At 43.2% G+C, this 25,325-nt stretch overlaps 1 protein-coding gene across 2 annotated transcripts in view; it reads left to right on the forward strand.

Annotated features, from left to right (window-relative positions):
• CLPTM1L (CLPTM1 like) overlaps nucleotides 1-25,325 on the forward strand; it is a 469,239-nt gene that overhangs the window by 325,695 nt on the left and 118,219 nt on the right. For both annotated transcript variants that reach the window (XM_063452024.1, XM_063452023.1), the window contains exon 13: nucleotides 276-358. In XM_063452024.1, the coding sequence (XP_063308094.1) occupies nucleotides 276-358 (83 nt within the window). The remainder of the gene's footprint in view (nucleotides 1-275; nucleotides 359-25,325) is intronic.

Consider the following 25,325-nt stretch of genomic DNA (forward strand, 5'->3'; position numbering starts at 1 on the left):
ACACTCTGTTATATCTAACATAAACTAAAACATGGATTTTATGTCTTTTATGTTCTTCAAATAAATGCTTGCTAGCACATTGGTGCACATTACAACTGGAAGCGCAGACCTTATTTTTTTCTATGTTTATTTGGTTTACACTGCTGGAACTACAGTGGGGGGAACTGCAGCTCAGGAGAAGCTGTTAGTATTTTCAATCCTTTTGGTATTGCAATTACCTGTGCCTCTACTCTTTTTCTCTATCTTTAAAAAGTCATTTCATTTTATTTTCACAGGCAATGAAATATTTGTCCTATGTATTGTATCCATTGTGTTTTGGAGGTGCTGTTTATTCACTATTGAATATTCGTTACAAAAGGTAAGACTTTGCTTAAAGATATTTCAGAATATAAAATATCTATTTTTATATTGTTAGTAGTTAAATGGACACTATAGTCACCAGACCAACTACAGCTTATTGAATTTGTTCTGGTGAGTAGAATCATTACCTTCAGGCTTTTTGCTGTAAACCGTGTCTTTTCAGAGAAAATGCAGTATTTACATTAGAGCCTAGTGATTCACTTCACTGGCCACTCCTGGTCTGCCTCTTTATCAGTCTCAGACAATCCTATGGGGAAGCACTGTGATTGGATCAGGCTAGCACTTCTGATGATGTCAGCAGACTGTTTTTCTGAGAATAATAGCATGCAGAGTTACAGCTTCAGGCTTGAATACAGTAAGATGTTTCTATATTTATGGAGGCATGAGGGGCCAAGGGGGGCTAGATGGTGGTTTTAACCCTATAGGGTCATGAATACATGTTTGTGTTCCTGACTCTATAGTGATCCTTTAATACAATGGTAAACAAAAATATGCACACCAATCAATCCATAAGACTTGCTTTTCCCACAGAAATCACACATTTGCAGTTATGTTACTACCGCAAAGGATTACGGGTGGGCATATGCAAATTAGGTCAACAAAGAATCACATTGTTGCCTCATTCCATTTTAAACATGGATTTCTTTGAGTCTGTGTTTGCTGTACACAACAGCTTTGATACACAACTTAGGAAAATATGCAAAGCCAATGAACCACTCATGGACAGCTGTTTCATTGTTAAATCAAATCATCAGGACGAGGTTGGTTACTGGTTTGCTAATTGAGGCTTGGTAGTGCTTGGGAAGCAAAAACCAAAAGGGTTATGGTGGGGAAAAAAATGTGATTGAAAACCCCTTCATTTGCACAGACATAATTTCAAGTGAACTCACGGACAGTAGTGAGACTGAGATGTAGCCAGGATTTGGGTTCTTCCACCGTCTCATACATGACCTCATGACCTACTGACATTGTAATTTAGAACAAGTGAAAAAAAACTCTGTAAACTGGTACAAATGTTTTAGATCAAAGAAATCTTTGATTAGTTGTCTATCTACACCTTCCAAATTGATTGATGAATGCGTGCACGCTTTCCCTAGAAGTAATTCACACCGAAGACAAAGTTTCTGATCAGGGAAAAACCACGGAAAATGCTTTATTCCCCGAAGTGGGGGGCTCCTTCTTAAAGCAAAAATACGTCACAGTTTAAACATACAGTATGCATTCAACAATAGGTTAACAGTCTAAAGGGTCTTGTCTAAACCCACCCTACCGGATGTGATGTCATCATTACAGAACCCCCCCCCCCCCCCCCTATATTCCAGCTCCGTCCTGGATACACGATGGGAGGGGAAGTGAGTAGTTTCTTTGTTACTTTAACAGTGATTCGCCATTTTGTTACTCGTGGCATATTAGCTGTTAACTGGCACAAAGGGAGTGAGGGAGGAGTTAGTAAAGGAAGCTGTTAATGATACCGGAGAAACTGACGGAAGCCAAGCACAGAGAGATGGACACAGGTTTCTTCAGGAAGGAAGAGATTCTTTATTGGATCACCGATCGGGACTCAGAGGGACTAGCGTCACCAAAATACAGCAAAGTCTGAGTACTGAATACATAGAGTACATTCCTTATATAGCACTGTAGCTCCTCCCACAATTAACTACACCCACACATACCCTTAACCTATTTAATAAATAGAGTCTAAACTCATCCATCCGGTCTAACCACGTGGCTCATCTGATACAAAGGAGAGGGACGCGTAATTCCAGTTCTTACATTCCTGCACCTGGTCAGTACAGTGATAACAGTATCTTAGCTACGTGTAATTAACTAACTGATACTACAAACACATATACATACATATGCCTTGTGGCAATCTTAGCCTGCTAAACTTGTATTTTACTGGAATTACATCACATTCCCCCCTTTGATGCCTCTGATATTTCACAATTACTTGAGGCATCACTTAACCTTGGTTTGCATATACCTCAGGTTACCATGAACCAGACCAAACTTATCTTATGATGTGAATCTTTTAACACTCATCTTCCTGCATTGGTTCTCCTTGATCTAGAGCCTTATACTTATATATCGCCATTATCTGTGCAGCAGCCTTCCTCTCTGCTATACTTCCTATCAGGCTTTGCACAGACCTAACTACTAAGGGTATAAGACACGGTAGGAGTAGACACAACAGTAAAATCAGTAGGACTCCACCTACCACTGCCTTAAGCCCTCCAAACCACTCATACCAGCTACCAAACCAACTACTTGGATTGTACCCTTTCCATACCTGAGTAGGCACATGCACTAGTTTAACCATATGGCTAGTAAGCTCAGCTATTGCTTGCCCTTCGTCATCTATTTGAAGACAGCAATTGCTCAGGTTAAACTTCCCACATACACCTCCCTCTACTGCCAAAAGGTAATCCAAGGCTAATCTATTTTGGTACACTGCTGTCCTCATCCTGGTATTATGCTTCGCTAGAAGATTGAGTGCTTGTGAGGTCTCATTAGTAATAATCTCAACCACCGCCTGTAATCTTATAATACGGTTGAGCATATAAATTGGGGTTCTATAACCAAAGGTACCATCTTCTGCCCACGTGGCTGGCCCATAATAATCTATGATACGCTGGGGAGGCCATTCATTATCTTCCCAGGTGCCTATCTCTAAGGGTCCCCTTTTCTTCCTATGATTCACATCATACACTTTAACACCTAAAGTCTCACCTGTTTCAATCGGTAACAAGAAGAAGGATGGTTTGAGCATACCCAACACACATGCCCCTTCCCAGTCCTGTGGCAACTCCGAATAGGCTTTCTTACCACAGATCCAGTACAAATTTGTTGGGGCTCTCCAGGTAGATGTGATGGATAAATCAAACCACACATCCTTTAAACTGGCATATCTAGCAAACGGGTTAGATGGTTCTGAGACATTTGAAGCCGACCACCAAGTTGTATTTTTAGTATCATCATCATAAGCTTTTTGCCCTAGACAAGTTAATTCTCCTACAGAAGTATTATACATTATTCCTTTCCTTGCTATGCAAACATAACCTATGATGGAGGTCTTTAATCTCCACTCAGATTTACCTCTAACACTCAAATGATAATCGGCTTGTGTAGATATTAGTTGGTCAACTGCCTCAGAACCGGACATTACCTCCTTTGCTTCCCAAGGCCATTGGTCTCCCATGTTAGTACCTCCACACACATAGCAGTTGGTAACATTAAGACTACCGGCAATACTTTCAGCTAGGTCAATGAACAGGTTTTTAGCGTTATGGGGGATCTTATTATCTATACTCATCTCTTCATAAAAGGAATGGTATACTTGATGAGTCTGGGAGGATACCGTATCAGTCTCTATTCCTATAAACAATAATGTCCCAGGATCTAAACCCGTCCCGTATATCTGAAACCCAAATAAATTTCCATACTTATCTAGGAACTTGTCGGGGTTATTAATAAGTATATGGACTGGGTTGCATTCCATAGACTTACAATAAGGGCTAGTCGGCAACTTAGTCACTATCATGTCTTTATCTACTGTCTGTCCCCAAGTCGCCCACCCCACACAAGACCAATATGGACAAAAGTTATAGTCTTTATTTGGGCATCTAGGACTCACATATTTATTTTTACTACTGGGACAAATATATTTATCATTAGACCCATACGTCCTCTCCCATCTAAGATCCCCACATACATTCCACGGTTTTCTACCACTTGATATCGCCTTACATGCATCAAATAGCAGAACACCCGAAGAATGTACGGATTCTAACACCGTCTTATTAATTAGGGTCCCCTGAGGATCTCCATTCCTGAGAGTCAACCAAATTGTACGAGGTTGATACTCTGGACTGAAGCACTTAGGTTCTCCTACTCCTAAATGGCACACACTATAGTCTATATTTAGGTATCTACATCTTGATACCTCTCCTTTACATTCGTATTGTGAATGCCAAATTAGGGTTTGGGAAATATGGTTACCTGTTCTCGTAGTCTTAATGCATACCTCACAGCTAGGAGTGTCGGTACCTCTACCTTCCTGAATATAAAAACACATATAAATAAACACAATCAAAAGCACATCTTTCGCCGTCATCCTCAGTCTTCGTCCGTGCGATGGAACCTCAGCTTCCAGGATGTGAGGGCTGCAGGGAATGGAGTTCTGCTCGTCTTCACAGGTGTCCCTTCGAGACTTTCCTGGCTTATACACTATGTGTTGGTAAGCGGACAGGCTTTATTATGGCCTTCTCACTCACACCTGTAACAATAAAATTTGTAATCCACAATAATTCCTCGTTACTCCGACTGAGTAGTGCGTTTCAACCGGATCTTGCAGGGATTCTCTGGATCTGCTGTAATTTGCCAAGAATCGACTGCTGCTGGTTTAACCCTGGAGTGATGTATCCACGGAGTTACTTCGGCTACTTTTATCGCTGTAGGGGTAGACAAAAGAACAACATAAGGACCTCTCCACTTGGGCCCTAACGGTACATTATTCCACTCTTTAATCCACACTTGGTCTCCTGGATGATAACTATGAACAGGGGGATAAATATTCACAGGTAATCTATCTTGTACCCATTTCTGTACCTCCTCCATAGTCTTACCCAACTCTACAACCTGCTGCCGGGTAATTCCTTCTCCCAACTGACTCAAGTCCCCCCTTAAGTTACCAAGTACGGGAGGTGGTCGCCCATACATGATTTCAAAAGGAGAGAGGCCCATCCTTCTGGTAGGGGTACTGCGGATTCGCAATAAAGCTATGGGTAAGAGAACGTTCCACTTAAGTTGGGTTTCCTGACACATTTTAGCCAACTGGTTCTTTATAGTTCTATTCATTCTCTCTACCTTACCAGAACTCTGGGGTCTATATGCAGTATGAAGCCTCCACTTTATACCAAGCATATGAGTCAGTTGTTGTAGGCACTGATGAACAAAAGCTGGACCATTGTCCGATCCTATAGAACAGGGTAGTCCATATCGGGGTATTATTTCTCGTAGCAGGAATCTTACAACTTCTCCTGCTTTCTCTGTACGTGTAGGACATGCTTCTACCCAGCCTGAATAGGTGCACACAATTACCAACAGGTAACGATGTCCACCCGATTTAGGCATTACTGTAAAGTCTATTTGTAGATCGGACATGGGGAGTCCCCCCATAAACTGGACTCCTGGTGGCTTTACTGGTCCTTGTCTTGCATTATTCTTAGCACACGTTACACATCTGCGTACAATGGCCTGAGTCAAGTTGGACAATCTTGGTATGTAGAAATGTTTCCTGAGAGATTCTTCAGTACTGTCTCTCCCAGAATGTGTCCCGTTGTGATAATTTTGGACAATTTCTACCGCTAGTGATGCTGGTATGACTATTCTTCCATCTTCTAGCTGATACCACTTGTTCTCCAAATACTTTCCCGGTTCAGTCTTTAACCACTCCTCTTCTTGAGCTGTATAAACTGGAGTCCATTGGGACAGTGGAGTTGGTATAAGAGCAGCTATATGCCCCACATACTCCTGTCTTCCTGATTCAGCAGCACGCTTAGCTGCACTATCTGCCATCCGATTTCCCTTGGTTACATCACCATCTCCTCTCAGATGCGCTCGACAATGTATGATACCGACTTCTTTCGGCTCCCACACTGCTTCCAATAGTTGTAGGATTTCAGCTGCGTACTTGATTTCTTTGCCTTCTGAATTCAGTAGTCCTCTTTCTTTATACAAAGCTCCGTGGGCATGAGTGGTTAAAAACGCATACTTAGAGTCCGTATAGATATTTACTCTTAAACCTTCAGCCAATTGTAACGCTCGTGTTAGTGCTATTAATTCTGCCTTTTGTGCTGATGTTCCTTTCGCCAGTGGCCGAGCTTCTATCACCTTGTCTATTGTTGTCACTGCATATCCTGCATAGCGGATCCCTTCTTTCACATAACTACTGCCGTCGGTGTAATATTGAACATCGGGGTTCTGGATGGGAAAATCACGAAGATCTGGTCTACTTGAAAATACTTCATCCATTACTTCCAAACAATCATGTTGACTTTCAGTAGGTTGCGGCAAAAGGGTAGCTGGATTTAAGGTGTTTACAGTCTCTAAATGCACTCTTGGGTTTTCACACAACATTGCTTGATACTTGGTCATACGGCTGTTACTAAACCAATGATTTCCTTTGTAATCCAACAACGTCTGTACTGCATGTGGGACTCGTACATAAAGTTCTTGACCCAGAGTGAGTTTATCGGCTTCAGCTACTAGCAGGGCGGCTGCAGCTACGGCTCTTAGACAAGGTGGAAGTCCGCTGGCCACTGCATCCAGTTGCTTAGACATGTAGGCAACAGGTCTTTGCCATGATCCCAAGTACTGTGTCAATACTCCCACAGCCATTCTTCTTTGCTCGTGTACATATAAGTAGAATGGTCGTGTGTGATCAGGTAGACCTAATGCTGGGGCACTCATCAAAGCCTTCTTCACATCTTCAAATGCCGTTTGCTGTTCTTGGGTCCATAAGAAGGGGTCGTGCTCTGTACCTTTGATGGCTGCGTACAGAGGTTTTGCCAGTATCGCATAGCTGGGAATCCATATCCTACAGAAGCCTGCTGCCCCCAAGAATTCTCGCACTTGTCTTCTATTCTTGGGTATTGGTATTTGGCAGACAGCTTCTTTTCTCTCTGGCCCCATAATCCTTTGACCTTCAGAGATATGGAATCCCAGATACTTGACAGTTGGCAAACACAACTGAGCCTTCTTCCTGGACACCTTGTATCCTGCCTTCCAGAGAATATGTAGTAGATCGTGCGTTGCTTGCTGACATTTTTCTTTTGTAACTGCTGCTATCAACAAGTCATCTACATATTGTAACAATACACATTCTCCTGGGATAGACTCGAAATCCAGTAGATCTTGACTTAGAGCTGAACCAAATAGGGTAGGTGAATTTTTAAACCCTTGGGGCAGTCTTGTCCAAGTCATTTGGCGTTTTGAGCCCGTTACAGCGTTCTCCCATTGGAAAGCGAAAATACATTGGCTTTCTGCGGCAATTCGGAGGCAAAAGAAGGCATCTTTGAGATCTAAGACTGTGAAGTAAGTAGCCCCGCCCGGAATTAAAGCAAGCAGGTTATATGGATTGGGTACAACTGGATGTATGCTAACAACCGCATCATTGACTGCTCTTAAGTCCTGTACAGGTCGATACTCATCTGTACCGGGCTTTTGAACAGGCAGCAATGGGGTGTTCCAGGGGGAAGTACAGAATTTTAGGATACCATACCGTATGAACTTATCCAGATAGGATTGGATGTTCTTCTTAGCCTTCTGCGGAATGTGATATTGTCTTAGGCTCACTGGATAAACCCCATGTTTCAGTTCAATTTTTATTGGTGGAATATTGCGGGCCAGTCCTGGTGGGTTGTTCTCTGCCCAAACTCCTGGTATGTTAAACAATGTCTCATCACTCCTAGGGTTTTGGCTAGTCAACACTGTATAAAGTCGCCACTCTTCTTCCTTTGGTACGGATAAAGTCATAATACCTGAAGGTCCATTAAACTTTAAGGATGTTGTTCCATTTGGTAGGAACGTAATCTGCGCTTGTAATTTTGATAGCATATCACGTCCCAGCAATTGGACTGGACATTCAGGCATATAAAGGAATTGGTGTTTTACTACGTGGCCTCCCAATGTACAGAGTCGACTTTTAAGAACCGGTTTTTCAGCACTTCTTCCAGTTGCTCCTATCACAGTAATAGTCCTTCCAGATGGAGGAGCAACTAGATTAGTCACCACTGAATGTTCAGCACCAGTGTCGATCATGAACGCACTCCTTTTCCCCCCTATTGATACATCGACCATAGGCTCCGCTCGACCAAGGGGGATGGAGCCCGGTCGGTATCAATAGTCCTCCATGACAGTGTCAGCCAATCCTACAAAGTCCCTACCTTCTCTATCGCGGGACCTTTGCGCTGCTGGAATATACCTGTCTTCCCTAACACTTCCTCTGTTCCCATTACTCCCTCTATAACCATTACTCCCTCCGGGGCCTCCTCTACCTCTCGCTCTACCTCTAAAGTTTCCGTAGCCTGCCCTGGGTTGGTCTCTCTCGTACTGCTCTCTTTGCGGACATTCGTTCCTCCAATGCCCTTCTTCCTTGCAATACGCGCATTGATCCCTACTCAAAGGCTCCCTACTCCATCTATTATTGCCTCTATCTGGGCCCCGTTTATCTACGCCTGCGATCGCTACCGCTAGCATATCAGCCTTTTTACGCATCTTGCGCTCTTCCTCTTTCTTACTTTCTGTATCCCTGTTCATATAGACCTTATTTGCTACCTCCATTAGTTGGGTGATGGACATACCTGCAAACCCTTCTAACTTTTGTAGCTTGCGCTTAATATCTCCGTATGCTTGGCTGACAAAGGCGGAGTTAACCATTCGGGAATTGTCTGCGTCTTCCGGATTAAAGGGGGTATACAAGCGGTATGCCTCCAATAATCGGTCATAAAAGACACTGGGCGCTTCATCGCTTTTCTGGATCACCTCAACTGTCTTCGACATGTTAATGGCTTTCTTTCCTCCGGCTTTCATGCCAGCAATTATAGCGTCTCTATAGGCTCTGAGTTGAACCATATCAGCACCATTTACGTTCCAATCGGGATCGGTGTTGGGATAGTGTGTCGCGGCCCATGCTGCTGGATTGGCTTGGTTCAAAGCACGGGCTCTATCCTCTAATGCTTTAATGGCTGCTTGATTTATTCTTGTCCTTTCCTCATTGTTAAATAAAGTCATTAGTAACTGCTGGCAATCAGCCCATGTCGGATTATGCGTCTGTACTATTGAGGTGAACAGATCAGTCATAGCTTGTGGTTTCTCAGTATACGAGGAATTATGGGTCTTCCAGTTTAAAAGATCGGTTGTGGTAAATGGGACATATACGAAGACTGGGTCAGCGTGTGCCATTTGACCTGCGGCATCGATATAAGCTGACCCGGGATTCAGACGAAGAGGCATCTGATAGTGCTTTAATTGTTGGGCACCAGTCAACTGTCGGGTTTGGATGGGGCTACGTAGAGAGGCGTCAGTCATGGGTTCCGGTCGGGGAGAGATAGGGTATGGGGATGTGGGAGGTCGGTTTTGGGAAAAGGTCGTAAATAAAACACTTCGAGCCGAGCTAGATGAAGCTTGACCGGAAGTCTGAAGTGGCGCCAAATCAGGATATTCGTTTCTAATGGGGGTGGATTCTGGTTCCGGAAGGGGAGATTTAGTACGAGGGGGGGTGGATCCTGTACTGGAGGAGGAAGCGGAAGTGGATGAGGGTAATGAGGGGAGGGGTGCAGGACTTCCTGCGTTTGCGTCACTTCTTCTTAACGGAAAGTAAGGGGGCGGCAAAGGGATCTCGGACTCAGGGGGCGTGTCCAAAATGGGCCTAACACCAGTCCTAGTGGACGAGCAAGTCCTAGCTACCATGAGGCGACACTGCTCCTCGTGGCATGTCTGGAGCCATTTTGGCGAGTCATTTACGGCCTGTCTCCAACAGTCAATATAAGGAAACTGGCCGTAAAGTTCAGGCCTACCCGATACAGCCACGTGTAAGCGCTGTACCAGAGTTGGATCCAAACTGCCACGTGGCGGCCATGCCGCAACCAAAGTAGGCCACTCCCTAGTACACAAAGTGACCAAACGTACAGGAGACATCTTTACCCCAAAATCACAAACTTTGAATCCCTTTTTAAAATTCTTAACCATACATCCTAAGGGATCCGGAATCGTTGACTGCGACGCACCCATACTTAACAATGGAACGTCGTCGACAACGAATACTATACACGCGTACTATTCAACAGTCACACCCGTTTCCTCTGGCAACAGCACCACGTGGTACGGTTACCAAGTGAAACGTACACAATAACAATAAACACTCAGGGAATTCCCGTACACACACAGCTGTTACACCAGTCACTATATAATCAATATTATGCCCTTTGGCGTAACTATACAGTCACCCACGCTATAATTCTCTATATACGAATTACCCGTCTATAACACACCCCAGTAACATCGTCTTTTACAAATAGCGGTTACAGTACGGTTAGCATAGGTCAAAGCACAAGTTAAGGTCACAATACAATTATTAGTGGTTATGGTGTTAAACATGCAATGGACGACAATGATTAGTACTTATTATATAATGTCAGTAAATATACAGGGTTATGGTACCGTGCACTATAATACAGCAACACACTATTAACACTCTCGCTAGACGGCTGAGCTCGCGCTATCTAACAAGATATACACTTTACTAAAACAATCGTTAACACATTTACAATTCCCAACTAAACTATTGGCCAGTACCTTGAATGGACTACCTAAAACTATATACACCCGTTTTGGTTAGCCACACTGCCCAATCACCACATATATAGCGAGCTAGAGAACCGAATTTACACAGGCGCCTCTTAGTCGCACTATCAAAAGTCTAGTGGGTTCCAAATTTACACGCCTTCCCACTTAGCCCAGATAGGATGAGAACTAGCGAACCGAATTTACACAGGCGCCGCTTAGTCTCCCGGTCCCTCCGACCTAGCGAACGTAATATACACCCTAGAACGCTAGTCTAGACAAGACACCGGTGTCCGGCTAGGGCTATTTACACCAGGACCCCGCCTGACTAACCAAATCAAACGGTCTGACTAAAGAGCGTTCGATCGAGCGGTGCGCCTTCGCTCCTTCCCTCCGACAGAGGGGGCAGATACACAGATTCAAAACCCCTTTGGGCCTACCGCACAATCGGTATACCCCTAGTGGGTCCTGCCGTCTAAAACAGCAGTTGTCTTACCTCCTCGTTCCTGAACCTGAGTTCACACTCATCGACGGGGACACCCCAGCACTTCTCACGTAGAGGCCGATGATCTCCTGGACAACAGACCAGTGGCGCCGAGACGAAGGGAGGTCCACGCAGAAGTTCAGGGGTGCAGCCGTAGAGAACGTGGGCAAAGATAGACCGTCTCACGCCTCTGCCTCTCAGCTACCGTTGAACGATGAGCTTCCCGGCCAATGCACCAAATGATACCGGAGAAACTGACGGAAGCCAAGCACAGAGAGATGGACACAGGTTTCTTCAGGAAGGAAGAGATTCTTTATTGGATCACCGATCGGGACTCAGAGGGACTAGCGTCACCAAAATACAGCAAAGTCTGAGTACTGAATACATAGAGTACATTCCTTATATAGCACTGTAGCTCCTCCCACAATTAACTACACCCACACATACCCTTAACCTATTTAATAAATAGAGTCTAAACTCATCCATCCGGTCTAACCACGTGGCTCATCTGATACAAAGGAGAGGGACGCGTAATTCCAGTTCTTACATTCCTGCACCTGGTCAGTACAGTGATAACAGTATCTTAGCTACGTGTAATTAACTAACTGATACTACAAACACATATACATACATATGCCTTGTGGCAATCTTAGCCTGCTAAACTTGTATTTTACTGGAATTACATCACATTAACACAGGAATGTGTAACAAGAAACTTGCAGAGAAAATAGTGACTGAACACATGGGGGGGATATTTACTCTAGCAGCCAGTTTTAACATAGTGAACACAAAATAAATAGACATTAGTAAATAGCCATTTTGGTTTAATTCTTCTGTCCATAACACATATACTGAATGAGTAAAGCAGTGGAAAAAAAAAAAAAAACCTACTCGGCACTTCTTGTTGACAGTTTTCCCTTGATGTCCTGAGCACACTCATGAATGCTCTGGCATAAATGAAGCAAGCTGAATGTCTTTGTTTTAATATTTTGTTTGTTTTGTTTTTTATATATATATATATATATATAGATATAGATATCTATATATATATATATGTGTGTGTGTGTTTTTTTTAAAGGAAGAAAAAGAGAGAATAAAAAGTGTCGTTTTTGTGTGCTTTATAAAGCTATTTATGAAATGTCAGTGTACATGTTATGTTGGTGATGTTTAATTAAAACTTTGGTAAATAAATATCTGTGTAAATAGAAAAAAATCCAACCGCTTTTTTAACCCCTATAGGGACTTTAAAATGTTTACAGATATTCCATAATCAAAAATATCAGTGCCATTTCATTGTAGATGCAATCCTGGGACAGCAATAGTCGATATGTTTTGTATTTTCTCTATAAAGCATAGTTTTAATATGAAACACTATAAAAGAGTAGAAGAGGAGGGGGGCGTAGCCGACTGTCGAGCCGCATGGACGTGTGTTAGCTGAGCTCCTCCACATCAAAGTGCAAATCCATCGCCGTTGTGCTTAAAGATTAAACATGGGATACCCTAAGCGTTTCAACGCTGGGCAGCACTCCTCGGGCAAGACCCCTGCAGAAAAAACGGGCGCCCTGACCAAATATTTTCAGGATACAGCGGAGCAATAACCTGAAATATATATATATATATATATATATATATATATATATATATGGCCTTAATATTGCACCAAACTCACCTCCCCCGTGCTCCTCACCATCGAGCCCCTTGGACTCTGAAAGCTCAAGCCACACTGCCAACAGGGAGTTGATACGGGCTCTACCCTCTAGGCACAACCTTGCTCAGATGCTGAGTAAACTAGAAGCCTCTTTTGGGGCCGAGTTCCAACTCTCCAAACAACGAGTGTGTTCTCTGGAGGATGACAGGGACACATTACAGGCCCAAATGCCAGCACAGCAAAAACATGTGAAGATACAAAACAACCATTTCTCCTACATGCAGCGTTCCCTCGACGACCTGGATAATCGAGGGAGACGTAATAACCTAAGGGTAAGTGGCCATGACCGGAAAAACCTCCAGGCCGTGCTTCAAGAACTATTTAACTTAATCCTAGGCCGACCCACAGACACACCGGTGGCCTTTGTTAGAGCCCACAGAGCCCTGCGATCACGCGGCACACCCTCAGACTCACCCTGGGATGTAGTGTGTAGGTCGCACTACTATGAATGCAAAAACTATATACTCATGGCAGTCCGGCAGTTCCAGCAACCTCTTTTGTTCCATACAGCAGCTATCGCAGTCTACCCGGACCTGTCCTGGCTGACCCGCAAGGCATTGAAACAAATTACCGACCAACTTCGTTCCCGAAACTTAAAATACTGCTGGGGCTTCCCCTTCTCCCTCACAGCTACATACAAGGGCAATACCTCTTCACACCACCTCTTCACTCAGAGACGTAACTGTCTTCCTGAGAGACTTAGACCTTCCAGACTTTAGGATACACGATTCGAATGGCCCCATCACACCGCCGACCACACAGATCATGCCACAACGGAACAGATGGCAAGAAACCCCTAAGAGGAGAACGGATCCAGCAGCAGCTGCAGATGGGAAGCCAACAGGAGACACAGCCAACCACTAATCGCCCACAATCCCTTCTCTACCACTGACCCCTAAGTGGCACTCCACGAGACTCACCATCCCTGCATCCCATTCAAGTTAATGGACACTCACGTACCAAGACCTGGGACAACCCCTGCTGCATTTAACCATGCATACCCTTACACCAACATATGGAAACTTCTCAGGACTGAGCGAGAGAACCTCACCTGTAACCTCTACTACAACCGCAGGCCACGCAAGTATAAACCTACCCCTCACCCTAGAGAGAGACTCCCCATACCTACTATCCATGACCTCCAGGACTGTACCACTCACGAACGACAATTACCTTTCTTCCCTTGTACCCCTCACCGGTAAAATGTGTTTACAAACACATTTTGAAGTATTACATGAAAAAATCTATAGAAATTAATGACAATGGAGAAGTAACGGACTGAACACTTTGGACAACGTTCAAATGTATAATGAGAGGCCTATGTATTAAAAGAGGAGCTTATATCAAAAATAAAAACATTATAACCTTCAACAGCTTTATGTAAAATAGTCTAATTTAGAGAATAAACATAAAAACAATGTGGACTATAAAATACTTATTGAAATAAAACAAATAAGACAACAGATTAATGATAAATTATTGGAAAATATTAACAGAAATATTTTAAGATTAAAACAGAATTGGTATTACAATAATAACAGAATAGGCAAATACATTTAAATTAAACTCCCAATGGAGTAAAACTCAAATTGATTTCTTAGATCTTCGGATCTTCATCGACGAGAATAAGTTTGGTTTCACACTATATTCGAAAAATATTGATAAGATGGGAAGGGGGGGGGGGGTATAATCTATTATTTTTATTATAAAAATTCATATCTTACCTGAAGCCTGGAAGGGGGGGAGGGACATCCATGCCTCCAGTTTTCATCCGAAGAAACTTAAGGAATCCTTGCCCATTTCTCAGTTATTAAGAGTTTTACGCAACAATTCTGATTCAACCAGAGCATCCATTCAAGTGCAACAGATGTACGATTAATTCAAAGAAAGACTATATACAAATTCAATACTCACCCGAGCATTAGAACAGGCAAGGAAATAGATTACAGAAGGTCCAAATTGGTCAGAGATGGGCAATCGGTTAATTTTTCCACAGGCATTGCATACTAAATCCACAGAAATTGGAAGATCTTACAGAAGGATAACTCTTTACCACCGCCTTTCAAACAAACCCCAATAATGAGTTATAAAAGGGGCAAAAGTCTTAAGAACTTTTTGGTCCATACTGACCAGTACACCAATATTCAACAAAAATCTAGAATGATCAATCCTGGTTGTTACAGATGCATTAAGTGCACTGCCTGCAACTCTATGTCACCTGGCAGAGAATTTTTTAATTCTAGATCTAAAAAGTAAAATGTTCAAGATCAAACACAGAATATCCTGTACTACCACATTTGTTGTATACCAGATTGTAGGCCCATGTGGACTAGTTTATGTGGGCAAGACCTCAAATGACCTGAGAGAAAGGATGAGGGGCCATAGATGTTCTATACATTTGGCTTTTCAAAATCAATGTGCAAGTACCCCGGTTGCCCAACATTTTTTGGAGTTGGGTCACCCTTTACCCTTATTCAGATTCATGGGAATAGATCACGTACCTGATCCACCTAGAGGAGGGAATCGCTACATGTTACTCCTTCAGAGGGATGCTTTTTGGATACACACGTTGGACACGATTGCCCCACATGGACTGAACGAGAAAAACACGCTATATTGCTTTTTACCAAGACGATAATGTGATTTATATATTTCTTAACATATATATACTTGAGCTGAAAATGCAACATTTAGGTGATCATCCCCCTCTGTCAGTTTTATAGTAATTCTGTTGAGCTTTTAGTATTCCTTTAAACTATGATTCATTTGTTTGTGTTACACGAGAACTATTTAATTTTTGAACATAGACACAATTCAGCAAATGTGTAAACGTATTATGAGTATAAGGTTTTCATGTTAGTAATGCAGAGAAATCAATTGCCTTGATATTGATAAATACAGATGAATATACCGTATATACTAGAGTATAAGCCGACCCGAATATAAGCCGAGGCCCCTAATTTTACCCCAAAAAACTGGGAAAACTTATTGACTCGAGTATAAGACTAGGGTGGGAAATGCAGCAACTACTGGTAAATTTCTAAATAAAATTAGATCCTAAAAAAAATTACATTAATTTAATATTTATTTACAGTGTGTGTATATAATGAATGCAGTGTGTGTATGAGTGCAGTGTGTGTATGGATGCAGTGTGTGTGTATGAATGCAGTGTGTGTATGAATGCAGTGTGTGTATGAATGCAGTGTGTGTATGCACTGTGTATGAGTGCAGTGTGTGTATGAGTGCAGTGTGTGTATGAGTGCAGTGTGTATGAGTGCAGTGTGGGATGGAGAGCATTGGTGGGGGTGGGCATTTTTTTATTATTTAATTATTATTTTTTTAATATTATTATTTTTTCTGATATTTTTTTTATTTTATTATAATTTTTTTTTTTTGTCCCCCCTCCCTGCTTGTTAGCTGGCCAGGGAGGGGGTCTCTCACTCCCTGGTGGTCCAGTGGATGGGCTGTAGGAGGGGGGCTGGCAGAGAGCTGTTACTTACCTTCACAGCAGCTCCTGTCAGCTGCCTTCTCTCTCCTCCGGTCCGTGCAGCTCCCAGGTCAGCTCCCTCTGCAAGTCTCGCGGCCGCGCGGAGCGTTGCCACGGTAATCCGTAGCAACGCTCTGACCCCGCGGCTCTCGCGAGACTTGCAGAGGGAGCTGACCCGGGAGCTGCACGGACCGGAGGAGAGAGAAGGAAGCTGACAGGAGCTGCTGTGAAGGTAAGTAACAGCTTCCTGCCAGCCCCCGGTCCTTGTCTGTATTATGGCAATGTAAATTGCCATAATACAGACAATTGACTCGAGTATAAGACGAGTTGGGGTTTTTCAGTCCAAAAAATGTGCTGAAAAACTCGTCTTATACTTGAGTATATACGGTAACTGATACTGAAAAGCACATTCAAGCAGTGCCTAATATTTCACAACAAATTGATTCCTTGCATATTCTCTGTGTGGAATATGTTACAATTTTTGTATATAGTTGTAAATATGTAATTATTTGTAAAGAGACATTATATGTCACCAGGGCCGGACTGGGGAGAAAATTCGGCCCGGGCATTTTTTATTCACAGCGGCCCACTGAAAAGGGGGCGGGGCCAGATAGGGTGTGTTTTGTCATCCCGAATGACAAGCACGCCCCATCTCATAGTGAGCATGTTGGTTCAATGCTCTTCCAGGGCTTGAGAAAAGGACCCTGTATTTGTTCTGCACATCGCAAGCAAATTTGCTTGAAACTTGTCTCAGGGGTTTCCATAATTGGGATACTCACGGTATCCCATTTATAGACACACTATGTGTTTGCTTAAATGGAATCTAGTGTGTATGTCAGAAATGTAGTGTGTGTGTAGGTGGTGCAGCGTCTGTGTGTAGGGGATCTAGTGTGTGTGAAGGACTCAGGAGTGCGTTTAGGAGATCTAGTGAGTGTGTGTGTGAGTGGTGCAGAGTGTTTGGGGGCTGCTGTGTGTGAGGAGTATAGTGTGTGGGGGGGGGTTGAACCTCCTTTGGCAGCAATAACTTCAACCAAACGTTTCCTGTAGTTGCAGATAAGACATGCACAACGGTCAGGAGTAATTCTTGACCATTCCTCTTTACAGAACTGTTTCAGTTCAGCAATATTCTTGGGATGTCTGGTGTGAATCGCTTTCTTGAGGTCATGCCACAGCATCTCAATCGGGTTGAGGTCAGGACTCTGACTGGGCCACTTCAGAAGGCGTATTTTCTGCTGTTTAAGGCATTTTGTTGTTGATTTACTTCTATGCTTTGGGTCATTGTCCTGTTGCAACACCCATCTTCTGTTGAGCTTCAGCTGGTAGACAGATGGCCTTAAGTTCTCCTGGAAAATGTCTTGATAAACTTGGGAATTAATTTTTCCTTCGATGATAGCAATCTATCCAGGCCCTGACGTAGCAAAGCAGCCCCAAACCATGATGCCCCCACCACCATACTTCACAGTTGGGAAGAGGTTTTGATGTTGGTGTGCTGTGCCTCTTTTTTGCCACACATAGTGTTGTGTGTTTCTTCCAAACAACTCAACTTTGGTTTCATCTGTCCACAGAATATTTTGCCATAACTGCTGTGGAACATCACCAAACCAAACCAAACAATGTTTTGTTTGGACAGCAGTGGCTTCCTCTGTGGTATCCTCCCATGAAATCCATTCTTGTTTAGTGTTTTACGTATTGTAGATTCGCTAACAGGGATGTTAGCTTTTGCCAGTGACTTTTGTAAGTCTTTAGCTGACACTGTAGAATCCTTCTTCACCTCATTGAGCAGTCTGCGCTGTGCTCTTGCAGTCATCTTTACAGGACGGCCACTCCTAGGGGGAGAGTAGCAGCAGTGCTGAACTTTCTCCATTTATAGACAATTTGTCTTACCGTGGACTTATGAACAGCAAGGCTTTTGGAGATACTTTTATAACCTTTTCCAGCTTTATGCAAGTCAACAATTCTTAAAGAACCACTCTAGTGCCAGGAAAGCATACTCGTTTTCCTGGCACTAGAGTGCCCTGAGGGTGCCCCCACTCTCAGGGACCCCCTCCCGCCCGGCTCTGGAAAGGGGAAAGGGGTTAAATCTTACCTTTTTCCAGCGCTGGGCGAGAGATCTCCTCCTGCTCTCCTCCTCTTCTCCTCCCCGTCGGCTGAATGCGCACGCGCGGCAAGAGCTGCGCGCGCATTCAGCCGGTCACATAGGAAAGCATTCATAATGCTTTCCTATGGACGCTGGCGTGCTCTCACTGTGAAAATCACAGTGAGAAGCACGCAAGCGCCTCTAGCGGCTGTCAATGAGACAGCCACTAGAGGACATAGGGGGAAGGCTTAACCCATTCATAAACATAGCAGTTTCTCTGAAACTGCTATGTTCATGAAAAAATGGGTTAACCCTAGAAGGACCTGGCACCCAGACCACCTCATTAAGCTGAAGTGGTCTGGGTGCCTAGAGTGGTCCTTTAATCGTAGGTCTTCTGAGAGCTCTTTTGTGCGAGGCATCATTCACATCAGGCAATGCTTCTTGTGAAAAGCAAACCCAGAACTGGTGTGTGTTTTTTTTATAGGGCAGGGCAGCTGTAACCAGCACCTTCAATCTCATCTCATTGATTGGACTCTAGTTGGCTGACATCTCACTCCAATTAGGTCTTGGAGATGTCATTAGTCTAGGGGTTCACATACTTTTTCCACCTGCACTGTGAATGTTTACATGGTGTGTTCAATAAAAACATGGCAACATTTAATTCTTTGTGTGTTGTTAGTTTAAGCAGACTGTGATTGTCTATTGTTGTGACTTAGATGATGATCAGATCACATTTTATGACCAATTTGTGCAGAAATCCATATCATTCCAAAGGGTTCACATACTTTTTCTTGCAACTGTATATACACACCCAGATATCTCAAGCAATTTTTTGTCCACTGGAATGAATATTTTAAAGTTAATCTGACAATTGTAGCCTGATCCAAGCCAATTGGCATAGCCTGGGTCGTAAGTATATTAATTTTATAATTTGACATCTCACCATATTTATCTGCCTCCCTTAAGACTTCCTCAATAGAGTTTTCAGGTTCCGTCAAGGTCAGCAGCAAAACATCTGCAAACAAATTTAATTTACTTATCCGTTTGCCCACTTTAACACTCCTGATTCTTGCTGCCAAGGGTTCCAACGACAAAATGTAAAGCCTTGGTGCCAGCGGACACCCCTGACGAGTTCCATTACGAATCTCAAACCATTCAGATTTAAAACCCTGTCCCAGTATTTTAGCAGACGGTGTAGTATATAAAGCCATGAGCGAGTTGACTAGCCCCTACCCGAAATTAAAAGCTTTGAGAACTTCTTCCATGAAGCACCAGTCAACCCGGTCAAAGGCCTTCTCTGTGTCTAAGTCCAGAGGTTTGTAGGTTGTTATATATTGAATAAGGTCCTGCATGCCTTTCTTCCTTTAATAAACCCTTCCTGGTCCTAATGAATAATATAGGGGATAACAACTTTAATTCTTTCTGCAATTACAGAAGAGTATATTTTAGTGTCAATGTTTATTAGGGAGATCGGGCGGTAATTAGGAACCCTAGTTTTATCCTTGTCTTGTTTGGGAAAAGGAACTATTGCTGCTTGTAACATTTCAGCTGTAGAATTTCTACTTTCCTTAATTATAGTAAATGTAATTGTCAGATGGGAAATTGTCAAGTGCTTCAGTCTCTTATAGAACAAGTCTGAATATCCGTCGCGGCCTTCTTGGTGTGGAGCCTGTCTATAGCCTTTCTAATTTCATCTTCCGTAACCCCTTAGTGACCAGGCCATTTTTCAATTTTATTACCGTTAAGGACCAGGGCTCTTTTTACATTTCTGCAGTGATTGTGTTTAGATGTAATTTGCCTCTTACACATTTACTGTACCCATACATATTATATACAATTTTTCTCGCTATTAAATGTTCATTCTAAAGATACCACTATTTTCATCATATCATATAATTTACTAGAATAAAAAAAAGTAAAATATGATAAAAAAAAAAAACAACACAGCTGGCCATCATGCACCCATGTCCCAGTTGGAACATGTCTGAAGCCGGCCAATGTAATTCACCTCCGTCAAACTGTATGTTTTTGAAAAGTACACACCCTAGGGCATTTCACATGGTGGCATTTCAACACTTTACATGCACTAATTCTACCACCAGTCTCTGTCAAACGTTTTTGTGGTGTTATTTTTCACTCACACATTCTACTTTGTGCATAGATTCTAAGCTCCTGTTAGGTGTTACTGCCAAAGGACACCCCAATATGTACTCGGCATCATCTCCCGAGTACAGCGATAACACTCATGCATACGTTTGTCGGGTTCACTGGGGGGGTGCAAAGCAAAATGTCTGATATTTTTCAAATTTTACATATCTTGTTTGCCTTTCTTCCTTTTGGGGGCCTTATCAGATATCCCAATGTATTTTCTTGCCATGAGCGTGCATATATTTGAAAAGTTTACACCCCACAGTAGTTGAAGAACGTGTGTGGAGGTAACTGTTCAATCCTCAATTTTACACACGCACACCGCTTTTTGACTGTGATTTAGGAGAGCCCGTTGTTGGTTATTGCAAGAAAACACCCCGGGTTGTTTTCTGCGAGGCCTCCTTAGGACACCCATGCCCCCCATGCATAGGTCTGCCAGGATTTTGGGAAGGTACGGTTGCAATTGTATGACTTGCCATTTGAGTTGAAATTGAGAGTATGTCTTCTGATAGGCCTATATTTAGCTTGGGGCTTATCACATACCCCAGTTTTATATATCGCCACAAAAGGGTACATACTTGAAACGTAGACACCCCGAGGTATTGCATGTGGAGTGCTTTGATGCAACTTTTTTTTAGACAGACAAAAGATAAAAGTTGAAGAACGTGTGTGTAGGTAACTCTTCAATCCTCAATTTTACACACGCACACCACTTTTTGACTGTGATTTAGGAGAGCCCGTTGTTGGTTATTGCAAGAAAACACCCCGGGTTGTTTTCTGCGAGTCCTCCTAAGGACACCCATGCCCCCCATGCACGGGGTAAATGTAACAACCCCCCCCCCCCCAAAAAAAAAAAAAGACACAAAAAAAAAAAACTGAACGGCACATGTTTCGTTTGAAACAGTCGCCAATGCAGTGTCCAGGCTGCTCAGGGCAATCAGGACAGTAATATACACTTACACTTATATCTTTTCTCTGCCCCCTCTTAGAACAGACCCTGCATCTTTTTTGGGGATTCTGCTTTGCCGCAGTAGGGGGAAATAAAATGTGTAGCCCCAGCTCTGCTCTCTCCCATCACTGCCGGGGGAGCAGGTGCATCACGGTACAAAATCCCCCAAATTATCTGGAGCTGAAACTGTAAAAATCTCAGTTGCGTCCCGGGGTTTGCTTTTTTGAACAACAAGAAAGCGTTGTGGGTTGCAATCTGCATTAGGTAGATTGCAACCTTTTTGTACCAGGCCCTTGTCTTTCGTATAACTAGGTAGGGCTGCAGCAGCTGATCTGCCAGATCAACCCCACCCATATGACGGTTATAGGCCTTGATGCACACTGGCTTCCTCGTTCTCTCAGCTCTGCCACGTACAGGGACCTCCACAGTCCCCTCAGTGTGGATGGTGGTAAGAAGGTACACATCCTTCTTGTCTCTGTACTTAACTGCCAACAGCTCCTCTTGGCGCAGAGCTGAGGGTCTCCCCCCTTCGTAGCCGGGTGCGTGCAAGTTGTCCTGGGAAACCTGTGCTGTTCTTTTTAATTGTGCCGCAAGCTACTGATACCGGAGATACTGACTGAAGCCGAGCACAGAGAGATGGACACAGGTTTCTTCAGGAAGGAAGAGATCTTTATTTGATTCACCCACCGGGACTCAGAGGGACTAATGTCACCAAAAAACAGCAAGATCTGAGCCCCGAACATACAGTGTAGGTCCCTTATATAGGCATATAACTCCACCCATAATCAGCTCCACCCACACATACTCTTACCCAATCAACCGAACAAAGACTAACTTCCTGTTTGACCACATGGCTTGCCCAGCACAATGGAGGAGGGGAATTCCATATCCTGTATTCTTGCACATGCTCCGTACACTACTGATTGTATCTTTGCCACGTGCAACCAACGGACCGATACATCAGTATATGCACGTACACATACCACGTGGCAATCTCGGCCTACTAAATTTATTTTACCGAGATTCCACCACATTCCCCCCTTTGATGCTTCTGATATTTCACAATTCCAGATGCATCACTTAACCATAGTTTGCTTACACCTCAAGTTGCCATAAACCAGACCAGACTTTGTGACTCCCTAAAGATACGAATCCCTCAACATTCCTCTTCCTGTACTAGTTCTCCTTGATTTAGAGCCTCATACCTATAAATAGCCATTATCTGTGCAGCAGCCTTTCTCTCTGCTATATTCTCTATAATGCTCTGCACAGACCTAACTACCAAAGGAATCAGACATGGTAGGAGAAGGCACAGCATCAAGATTAGCATGACTCCACCCACCAATGCCTTAAGTCCTCCAAACTGCTCATACCAGTTACCAAACCAACTACTTGGATTATACCCTTTCCATACCTGAGTAGGCACATGCGCGAGTTTAACCATATGGCTAGTAAGCTCAGCTATTGCTTGTCCTTCCTCATCTATTTGAAGACAACAATTGCTTAGGTTAAACTTCCCACATACACCTCCCTCTACTGCCAATAGGTAATCCAAGGCTAATCTATTTTGGTAGACGGCTGTCCTCATCCTAGTATTATGTTTCGCTAGGAGATTGAGCGCTTGCGATGTCTCATTGGTAATTATCTCAACCACTGCCTGTAACCTTATAATACGGTTGAGCATATATATTGGGGTTCTATATCCAAAAGTACCATCCTCTGCTCACGTAGCTGGCCCATAATAATCTATAATACGCTGGGGAGGCCACTCATTATCTTCCCATGTACCTATCTCTAGGGGTCCCCTTTTCTTTCTATGATTCACATCATATACCTTAACTCCCAAAGTCTCTCCTGTTTCAATTGGCAACAAGAAGAAGGATGGTTTGAGCATACCTAACACACATGCCCCTTCCCAGTCCTGTGGTAACTCCGAGTAGGCTTTCTTACCACAGATCCAGTACAAATTTGCTGGGGCTTTCCAACTAGATGTAGCAGATAGGTCAAACCACACATCCTTTAAATTGGTATAACTTGCAAACGGGTTAGGTGGTTCTGAGACATTTGAAGCTGACCACCAAGTTGTATCCTTTGTATCATCATCATAAGCTTTTTGCCCTAGACAAGTCAGTTCTCCTACAGATGTATTAAACATTATTCCTTTCCTTGCTATGCAAACATAACCTATATTGGAGGTCTTTAATCGCCACTCAGATTTACCTCTGACACTCATAGCAGTTGGTTACATTAAGACTACCAGCAATACTCTCGGCTAGATCAATAAACAAGTTCTTAGCATTATGGGGGATCTTATTTTCTACACTCATCTCCTCGTAGAAGGAATGGAAAACCTGTTGAGTTTGGGCTGCTACAGTATCGGTCTATCCCTACAAATAATATTGTCCCAGGATCCAAACCTGTTCCATATATCTGGAACCCAAATAAGTTTCCGAACCTATCTATAAACTGTTCTGGGTTATTAATAAGTATATGGACTGGGTTACACTCCATAGACTTACAATATGGTTTGGTAGGCAACTTAGTAACAATCATATCCTTATCTACTGTCTGTCCCCAAGTTGCCCACCCTACACAGGACCAATATGGACAATAATTATAATCTGTATTTGGGCATTTTGGAATCTTTGTACTTGTTCTTACTGCTGGGGCAAATATACTTATCATTAGACCCATACGTTCTTTCCCATTTAAGATCCCCACATACATTCCACGGTTTTCTACCACCTGATATCGCCTTACATGCATCAGATAGCAGAACACCCGAAGAATGTACGGTTTCTAGTATTGTCTTATTTATCAGGGTCCCCTTTGAGTCTCCATTCCGAATAGTCAACCAAATTGTACAGGGTTGATACTCTGGGCTAAAACACTTAGGTTCTCCTGCTCCTAAATGGCATACACTATAGTCTATACCTAAGTATCTACACTTAGATACATATCCTTTACACTCATATTGTGAATGCCAAATAAGGGTCTGGGAAATATGATTACATGTTTTTGTATTCTTAATGCAAACCTCACAGCCTGGTGTGTCGGTACCTCCACCTTCCTGAATAATAAAAAACACAAATATACACACTATCAAATACATTTCTCCTGACATCTTTGTCCTAATTCTTTGTCCGTGCGATGGCACCTCAGCTTCCAGGTTGTAAGGGCTGCAGGGAATGGAGTCCTTCAAGTCCTCTCTTCCCTTCACAGAGGTCCCTTCAAGACACCCTGGCTATGTCACGTGGGTGAGTGGTCAGGCTTTATTATGGCCGTCAAAACACCTACTTGCTGATCTCTTTGATTACGCCTGAAGTCCCAATATCTCCTCGTCACTCCGACTGAGTTACACGCTTTAACCGGATCTTGCAGGGATTCTCAGGATCTGGTGTAGCTTGCCAAGAATCTACTGCTGCTGGTTTAACCCTGGAGTGATGAATCCACTGAGTCACTTCAGCCACCTTTATAGCTGTAGGGGTAGACAAAAGAACAACATAAGGACCCCTCCACTTTGGTACACTGTTCCACTCCTTTATCCAAACTTGATCTCCTGGATGATAACAATGGACAGGTGGATAAATATTCACAGGTAACCTATCTTGTACCCATTTCTGTACCTCCTCCATAGTTTTACCCAACTCTACAACCTGCTGCCGGGTAATTCCTTCTCCCAACTGACTCAAATCCCCGCTTAAGTTACCAAGTACAGGAGGTGGACGCCCATACATAATTTCAAAAGGTGAGAGACCCATCCTTCTG

This window comes from Pelobates fuscus, chromosome 4, assembly GCF_036172605.1.
Source record: "Pelobates fuscus isolate aPelFus1 chromosome 4, aPelFus1.pri, whole genome shotgun sequence".
NCBI classification, from domain to species: domain Eukaryota; kingdom Metazoa; phylum Chordata; class Amphibia; order Anura; family Pelobatidae; genus Pelobates; species Pelobates fuscus.